Raw genomic sequence first — 8,611 nt, 5'->3', positions numbered from 1 at the left:
TGAACGTGTAGACCAATTAATTGGCAACTTTGTCTCTTTGTCTTCTCTTCCTTTTCACTCTTCCTTCCTGCCTGGACATCATGCATGTATTTTTGACTATGTTTGTATTCAGTTTGGCCATATTTATTATTTTGGGGGAGCGGCGTGCAGAATAGGTCTACCAAACCAAAGCACCAAAACAATTCAACACACGGCAACGTCTAAAAAATGCAATGCCATTAAAAAGCCTCATAGTAACATAGTTAGTAAATCTATGTCTGTATCACAGTGTGCAACTGAACTCTGTGACTGTGATTGAAGTGATTGAATGTGATTGAAGATGACAAATCACTGAATTTGTGAAATAATGACACCTATTCCAGTAAGTTTCTCTGATGGTCATGTATCCAACCACCTGGAACCTCGACCCGTTGAAGAACAACCCACACAAGATGATTGACAGCACACGTTGTTGGAATGCAAAGAGCGATGTGCTTTATTGTTGTCATCAACAGCGAGAAGAGAAAACCCAACGCCGAATCTATCTGCAGCAATCTGATCAAACGCATCATCCACAGGAGCCGTGTGTGACTTAAGGCTGCCGCGTGGAGGTCTTCTACTTGATGAGTCCTAAGATCCTATTCAGAATAGATTTGGTCTTTCAATGACTTTACCCGAACTTCCTATTTCTGCTTCTTCTTTATATTTACTCGTTACACGTTGAGGTTACATCATTATGAGAGCAACCGCATTGATTAAGCAGCAGAGCGGAACACAAAATAATATGCAGCGTATTATAAGAAGCAACAATTTGTTAGTATGTTTTTTAATACATTGTATACACGCCAAGAGTTATTCATTGAAAGACCTCCTCTATAAATTGAAATGTTTTGTAATGTAATTTTTTTTGTCTCCTATTTATTAAGCGGCATCAGTCAGACTCGCTACTGCAGTAACACCAAAACAAGAATTCCTATACAATCTTCTTGGTACATTGGGTCTTCACAATTGTTGTTGGTGTAAGCGCAGTCTTCTGTTCATGTGGGCGCTGCAGGGCAAGAAAGATGAGAGAGAGAAACAGGTGTCAACCCTTGATTCGGTGGAAAAATACACATATGTCACAGTAGCTTCACGACCCAATAAAAGGGATTCTTTGTGTGTGACTGTATCAGAATACTGCCTTGTCATACTGACTCAGGGGCTATTGAATATCCACGCTCATATCTGTCACCGCACACACAAAGAGATGCCCTCCATCTTCATTTACATGAGTACCGTTCATCTCGTTCACCTTCCCATGCTTCACACACACGCACGCACGCACACGCCAGCGGGAAAGACGGACAGGGATCCGCCTCCTTATCCAGTTGCTATTTGCTATAGATACATAGTGCACCCCCCCCCCCCCCCCCCCCTTAGAAAGTGAAGAGGCAACAAAGGAATCATCCAATCAAGCAGGTTGTTTTTCTGATGTCGTTACGCGAGTCCAACTAGCCTGAAGACGGTACCTTCCCATCTGGGAGGAGTTAAGAACCGATAAACTCACCACAATCAACCCACGAGTTGTCTTCCACTAGAGATCACTGAAGAAGGACAGAGAAGGTTTTCAGTTCATTAGTAATTAGAATTTAAACGCAGCGAGTTGCAAGTAAACGTATTCGCCAAAGTTAGCGGATACTTACCCATTCCAGCATTACTTCCTGGGCAGAGAACTGAGAATACAACAGAGACACACAAGCAGCTCGTCAACACAAATCACACACAGAAGATAAGAACAAACGTTTTTTCCACGCTCCTAGCAGCCGCTCCGGGACGCACCTGAGTATCTCCTGGGTTGACAGAAGTTGACTTTCACCCCGTTCGGCCCCACCGGGGCCACCACCACCGTGTAGACGTCCCCGCACGTCTCCTCCTCGATGTCGCAGTAATTGCTGCCGGCGGCGGCGACGCACGTGTAGTCGGCCGCCGTCCCGCTCAGCTCCACCGTGTGGTTCAGCATCCAGGCGCCCAGAGAGCGCCAGTACACCCGCAGGGAGTTGTCGGCCCTGCGGTAGAGCTTGACGCTCGTCGGACAACAGGCGCCTGCAAGAATGAGTTTTGAGAAGTTTGCGTTGGGAGCTTTGGATGCATTTGCTGTCCGTCCGTCTCTCCCCCGAGTGTACGCGTGTGTGTGCGTTGCCCCCTTACTGGATGAGAATCCACGGTACTTGCACTCCGACTTGTGTCCCGTGCTGCTGATGGCCTCCAGGTCCACGCTGTAGTTGGTGCCACAGGTGATGCAGCCCATCTGGCAGTGGGTGTCCAGCGTGTGGCACTTAGCGTGTCCGCGGGGGGACGTCAGCGCCGTGACGTAGGAGCGGGCTCCGCTTCCGGGTGACCAGGTCACGTTGGTCATGGCCTGGGTCACCTGGGTGACGTTCACATACATGGGGCAGCAAGGACCTTGGGGAGTAAATTACAGGAACTATGACCAACACGGAGTTCATTTAATGAGAATATTTTGACTGATGCTTCATCATTCTACCATCTATTCATTCACGCGAGGCCACTTAAGCTCATTATTATTACTACTGATGGGGTCAGTATGTTACTGTCCTATTTTTTGCTGCCAAATTCATTCATGTTGTCTGACTTTTTCTTAATGAACTGTTCTGTTTTATATGTAAAAAAGGGATTAACTTCACATTCAAAACGTTTAGCAGTCAATATGACTTCAGCTGATGGCGAGAAGAGACAAACATGTCTTCTTTTTTCTTCTATTTGACCTTTGATTTCACATTCAATTCTTGCAATAACTTATCGTGCCGTCGTACCCGTTTCCAAAGCTTTGCTGTATCCAGGCAGACTCCTCCCCGCGGTTGTGGTGGCCTCTGCCATCACCTCATAGGTTGAACCGCAGGGCAGCTGTGTGAGCTGACAGGAGTTGTTAGTTGACTGGCAGGCGTGGGTGCCGTAGCGCCCAACGGCTGTGATGGTGTAGTTTGTTTTGGGGTTGTTGGGGTTGGTAAAGAGGACCGTGAACGTGGAGTTGTCGGTCTGCGTCACGTTCAGGATCTCTGGAGCGCACGGAGCTGTTTTAATGGCAAAAACACACTTGTTAACACACCAGAGACAATCGCTTGATTCACTATCTTGCCAAAAGAGTCAAATGTGAAGATTGATGAATGTGGTTGTGTGTAAGTGGGAAATATTGAAATTGCAGCACCACGTTGTGTCAAAGCTGTTTCTCTCCCCGCATTCCCTTTGCGGTGTGCATGTCCCTCTGTCCCTCTACAGAGCCCCATCGATACCTGTCTCATGTGTGCTCGCCGCGCATGTGCGGTTGCATCCTCGTAGCTCGCTGCAAGGGGTGACGGTCACAGAATAAGCCGTGTTGCACCTCAGATCGGACAGCGCGCACACGGCCGCCGTGTCGTTGCAGTGGATGACGTCGTTGGTCTGTGCCGCCGTCGTCTCGTAGAGCTCGGCCCCTTTGACCTCCGGCCACGTGACCTCCAGCGTCTCTGTGGAAACCAGCTTCACGGTGACGTCCTGAGGGCAACAGGGAACTGCGGCGGAGGCGGGGAAGAGAAATGCAGAAAAAAAGAAGTATCGTTGAACAATGTGCAAAAGGCCGTTCTGAAGTCATGAGCTGCGACGATGATGTTAGAAAATCAAATGCAGAAGCCAAACCGGAGCAGACAGGATCACATGGATTCCTGCATCTCTTACGCTAGGGAGGTGTTACATGTTGGATGTGAAAGTTGCTGATAATAAATAAGACAAGGGTGTACTTGTTGGTTGTAAAAAGAAATAAATCCCTTGTATGGGCCTTTCTGCTGGATATCAAAAGCATGTCATTTGCGGTGGTACTGCAGGTGGGTGCTTCTGGTCCTACTGGTGGTGTAGTTGCGGACTTGCGCGTAAGGGCTTGAGCCGGCCTGGTTGTAGGGGAAGACGGTGGTGAGATAGCTGTAGCCACACAAGCAGGGAAATGAACATGTGGTTCCGGTGGTGTTGCACGACTTCTCCATCCCGTCGTCCCTCTTTATAAAAGCCATGTAGTGCTCCACCAGGGGAACATCCTCCCACACCACTGAGCAGTTCCCGGCGACGGGCTCCTCCACCCAGATGTTCTCCAGGGGACATGGATCTGTCAAGTAAACCAGAAAAAGTCTCACATTTGTGGGATTTAATACCACACGCTTAGTTTCAGTGACAACTATTATGATGATTTTTATAATTATTACTGATATTGTTAAATAATATCTCAGACGTATTCTGTTGCCTCTTATACAAACATGCACACACGCCCACTCGGATTGCAATCTATACTCAGGAACTCTTGTCGTCAAGTTCTTTGTGTTATTATGTGCATAACCTGCCTATACGTCTTGTCTTCCATGTTTACGTCACTATATGTGTTTATTTTGGTTCCATTGCTTCACCAATAAAATGAAAACAAGAAAAGGCGATGCGTACAGGTTGAATCGTGTGTCTGTCTGCGTGATATACCCACATGTAATGAAGTCTACTGGTTGCGAGGCCTCGCTGGAGCCGGCACTGTTGTAGGCTTTGACGGTGACTGATTGGTTCTGGCCGCACTCCACGGGTGTAATGTAACAGTGGCTGTTGACTGTTAAAGAGCAGTTCTGGCCGGCAGTGGTCCGGACCACGTATGTCTCCGCCCCCTGCACCACCGCCCAGTACACATCGATCCCAAGGGACCGACCCGGAGAGACCAGGACGAAGGTCACATTTGGTCTCGGAGGACCTGTGAGTGAAACCAGAGTTGAGTAACACCACCTGCCACGCTCCTCTCCTACGTCCCGTCGTTCTTACGTGTGATCTGGCAGACGGTGAGGTCGTCTCCAGCTTTTCCCTCAGAGTCCCAGGCGGTGCCCTTGATGCAGTAGGTGGTCCCTGCTTCCAGGCCATCAAAGGTCACCGTTGTGTCGGTGGTGTTCAGCTTCTCACGGGAGCTGGAGCTCTCACGGATGATGCAGAGCGTGTAGAGGACGGCGTTCTTCACCGCGGGCCAGGTCACGAGGATGGTGCCATTGTCAGGAGACGTGGTGTTCAACATGGGCGCCATTACCACTACAGGCAGGTCCGGGCAGATGGTACGAGAACAAAGTTAGACGATTAACCCACATTTATTGTTTCTACTCTCCTGACATTTTTTTATGTAAGAGGTACGATGTGGAAACAAAATCCCTGTGATTATGTTACATCGCTCCTGATGGGAAGGGAGACGACCTAATTCTCATGGTTTCACCTTTCATATTATGAGATTAGTATAATGCCAAACCATAGATAGAGTTTCCGCCCTGCTGCGTGGGTAATGAAGAGAAGAGACTCTGTGACAATGGGCGGTGAAATGACACGCCGTTATGCCGGCGGAGCGAGCTAACAAACTATTGTCCAACAAAAAGGCAGCTTTTTACTGTTTTCCATCCACTGATAATAATCTTGAGAATGCTTCTTCTAATGTGAAGTGTAATGTGAAAAGATAATTGTATCAGTATCAATTTTTGTATAACTTAATTGAAATACTCTAGCGACAGGATGAAGTGTTTTTAAGGACCCTGTACGAGACTGTTGGTCTGTACCTGTCCTGGCCTCGACGGGGTCCGAGGGCTGGCTCCTCCCCCCCGAGTTGACGGACATGACACTCAGCTTGTAGTCCGTGTAGGGCTGGAGCTTCACCGTGGTGCCTGGGGAGCTGCTCACCATGATCTCAGAGAAGAAATCACCTGTCTTCGACTGTGCCCTAAGGATGTAGCTGGTTGCCCCGGCAACCTCTGTGAACTCCACAGTGATGCTGTCGCTGTGTTTGGAGTAGGCCTGGTGGATGCTGGGGATTTCAGGAGCTGGAGAGCAAAATACATGAGGCCTTTAGGTTTGAGGAAGTTTATCCACGATGACAATAGTTGTGTCCTTGTTATATCACATGGTGGTGGAATGAAACACACTGTATTACTATAATTAAGTACAATTTTGAGGGTATTTGTAATGTTTTATGCACCTAAACAAGCAGAAGCAGGCTGTTACCATGTTGACGCATCACTAATAATCCAATTGCTTTTAGTAGTAAATCATCCTTAATTACAGAATCTAATGGCCTCAACGGTTGACATGTACGATGCAATCTGTCTTCACAGAGTGTAACGTTTCTGAACCTCCACCAGGACTCATTTGCCGACCTGTTGTCTCCCCCGTCTCCGCGTGGCTGAGGACATTGAGAGCGCCGTCCACGGCTTCTAGCTGCAGGCTGTACATCGTGTTTGGCGTCAGCGAGGAGACAGAGCCCATCACGGAGTCGCCACTGAACTGAGCGAAGACGGATCGTCCTGGAGAGTTCTTGGGGGTTGCCGTGATCTTGTAGGAGCTGGCGTCAGGGCGGCTGCTCCACTGCACCGTTATGCTCTTAGATGTGACCGTGAACGCCGACAGAGTGATGCCTGGGGGGTATGGAGGGAGACATTCAAACACGCGCTGAGGGGGTGTTTTCGTATCGTAGGTAGAACAACAATATGCACATTTGGGTTGTTTAAGAAAAGGTGCATTGATTGATTTTTATCATTGGACATGATTCCATTTTCAGGGGACTTTTTAAGCTATTTGAGTTTGGATCATCATAAAGTACCGTAAGGCAAATGTAAAAAAAGGATAATTTACCATTTTGAGCAGCACAGATCTGAAAATGAAAAAAAAACATGGCAGGTTAATGAGTGAAACAAGGAAATTATAACGATAAACGACAGGAAATACAGTATTTCCATGACAAGGACATCATTTCAAGGGTAGGAGGCTCTTGGTATTTCACATTATATCCTCAGGCTAATTATGCCTGGGGATATAATGCCTGTATCATGTTCTCGGCGCATGAGAGGCAGCAGGCTGCACATTACCTTCACTCAACACAGATTTCAGGGCTGGTCAGCGCAGGTATTTCTTTCAGGTCGGAATGAATTTGTCTATTGAGCTGAGGTCGGGCATGCCGCACGCACGTGTTGAAAGCAGTCACACTCAAAAGAGCCTGTGTTCCTACTTCAAACGTCCACTAGTTTTTATCTGGATGTAAAAAGTATCAGAAAATGGGAAAAACATGCCACCTACCTACACTGAGGACATTCAAGTCGTTACATTATTTTAGAAAATGTCTAAAAAAGTGTAGAAATGATAATGTCTTACCGACGTGAAGGTCAATAGAAGCAAAAGTTTGAGCATTTTAAATGTCGTTCCCAGGCGTTGAGGAGATTATTCTTGGCGCTGAGCCTCTGCCTGGAGGCGAGATGTGTGATGCCTGTTTCCCAAAATGACTACAGGGAAGCAGCCGAGGTTCTTTTTGTTCTCTGTCCCTCCCTCTCTCAGGTGAAACGACAGGTCCCGCATTGTCCCAGCAAATACCAAAGAGCCCGAAGGCGGTGACTCCTCCCCGCAGGGTGTGAGAGGAGAGCGCTCGGCCTTTCTAGATGACGGTGGAGATAACAAAAATGAGCTGCGTTTGCAAAGTGTGTGTTTTTACGACCTTGTCTCAAATTGATCGTCCTCTTGAAATATCCTGCAACCCCGGAACAAACTCCTCTCACCTCCCAGTTGAGAAACATGCTTCACGAAACTAAAAGATACCTTTGATACAATTGATGACCTATTTCTGTGTCTGAAAGGAAATTGGGCGGATTTATTAAAACAATGTTTGATCTCTCTGGGTTTCCATGGTATCTTGTGACAAATGAAACCTCTTTCTAAAGAGTTAATCATTGTGTTCTCAGTTTTTATACACAAATCTATCAGCTGCAGTTTTTGTTCAGTAAATATAAATATGGCTCGTATGGTTGGGTGTTAATAAAGTGTACTTCTGTTCCCCAGGATGTACAATTTACTTGTTTTCTCCAACATACATGATTCATCTGTTTCTGCGGTCATTTGTCCCTTTCACCTCAGCATCTACAAACAAAACTAACCAATAGAAAGAAGCTGGCTTATATCACCACAAGCATGCATTTGGTAACTTCCTACTACGTGGAACTGTGCTTTATGCCGTACAGTTCTGCACGGCATACAGTGCATGTTAAGGGGACAAAAGGCGAGGCAAGGTTATTGTAGTAGCTGGTGGCCTGGTATCAGGGTCAGGTGTGTATTATGAAGATGTGCTGGAGCGATCCCGGAGGACCAGATGATCTCTTTTGTGCATAAAAGCCAACAGGAGGGAGCTGATCAAATTCAACTTCTCACAAGTGAGATAATCACCGCCCTTACAGAGTTTAAGGAACAAAAGCTAACTGTGTCAGATTTCCCTGTCTTGGAATTGTTTTGTAGAGCCACAATGCTCAAAGTATGTCAAGATGAGGTGAATGTTAGTCCAGACAGGTAGATGCACTCCCTGAATGCATGCAACATGAAATGTTTGGTAAAGTTTTCTTTTAAATATAAATGTGTTTCTTTTGTTTTAAACAGACATTGGGGACAACCACTGTTTCCCCCCTATAAGTATATTTTAATAAGACCATTGCATGGACCTTTTTCTGTATCATTTATTTTCATTTTCTTCATTTTTCTTTCCTGCTGTGTGGAAGGGAAGTGACACAGTGGCTCTATCACTTGCATGTGTTTGTTGTATGGTATGCTTGGTTTTAATATAACCAAA

At 46.6% G+C, this 8,611-nt stretch overlaps 1 protein-coding gene across 1 annotated transcript; it reads right to left on the bottom strand.

Annotated features, from left to right (window-relative positions):
* Positions 1 to 451: 451 nt before the first annotated feature.
* Positions 452 to 7,381, bottom strand: fndc7a (fibronectin type III domain containing 7a). The gene is made up of 14 exons (XM_040170431.2): positions 7,156 to 7,381; positions 6,640 to 6,658; positions 6,165 to 6,422; positions 5,571 to 5,831; positions 4,801 to 5,058; positions 4,478 to 4,732; positions 3,857 to 4,111; positions 3,270 to 3,527; positions 2,793 to 3,050; positions 2,167 to 2,421; positions 1,798 to 2,061; positions 1,662 to 1,691; positions 1,526 to 1,562; positions 452 to 1,027 (listed from the first exon to the last, which is right to left on the bottom strand). The coding sequence occupies exons 1-13, from the start codon at positions 7,189 to 7,191 to the stop codon at positions 1,531 to 1,533; spliced, it is 2,439 nt and encodes an 812-aa protein (XP_040026365.2). The 5' UTR covers positions 7,192 to 7,381; the 3' UTR covers positions 452 to 1,027; positions 1,526 to 1,530.
* Positions 7,382 to 8,611: the final 1,230 nt, after the last annotated feature.

Source organism: Gasterosteus aculeatus, chromosome 3 (genome assembly GCF_964276395.1).
Source record: "Gasterosteus aculeatus chromosome 3, fGasAcu3.hap1.1, whole genome shotgun sequence".
NCBI classification, from domain to species: Eukaryota; Metazoa; Chordata; class Actinopteri; order Perciformes; family Gasterosteidae; genus Gasterosteus; species Gasterosteus aculeatus.
The sequence above is the reverse complement of the archived record's forward strand: the minus strand, read 5'-3'. Positions and strand labels throughout refer to the sequence as shown.

What these genes read in the sequence shown, in the direction of transcription:
- fndc7a (XM_040170431.2), bottom strand. Translation starts at nt 7,191, where the DNA reads ATGCTCAAACTTTTGCTTCTATTGACCTTCACGTCG. An exon ending in GGCGAGCACACATGAGACAG is followed by an intron (nt 3,051 to 3,269) that starts GTATCGATGGGG and finishes CCATTAAAACAG; the next exon opens with CTCCGTGCGCTCCAGAGATC. An exon ending in TCAACCCAGGAGATACTCAG is followed by an intron (nt 1,692 to 1,797) that starts GTGCGTCCCGGA and finishes TTGTATTCTCAG; the next exon opens with TTCTCTGCCCAGGAAGTAAT.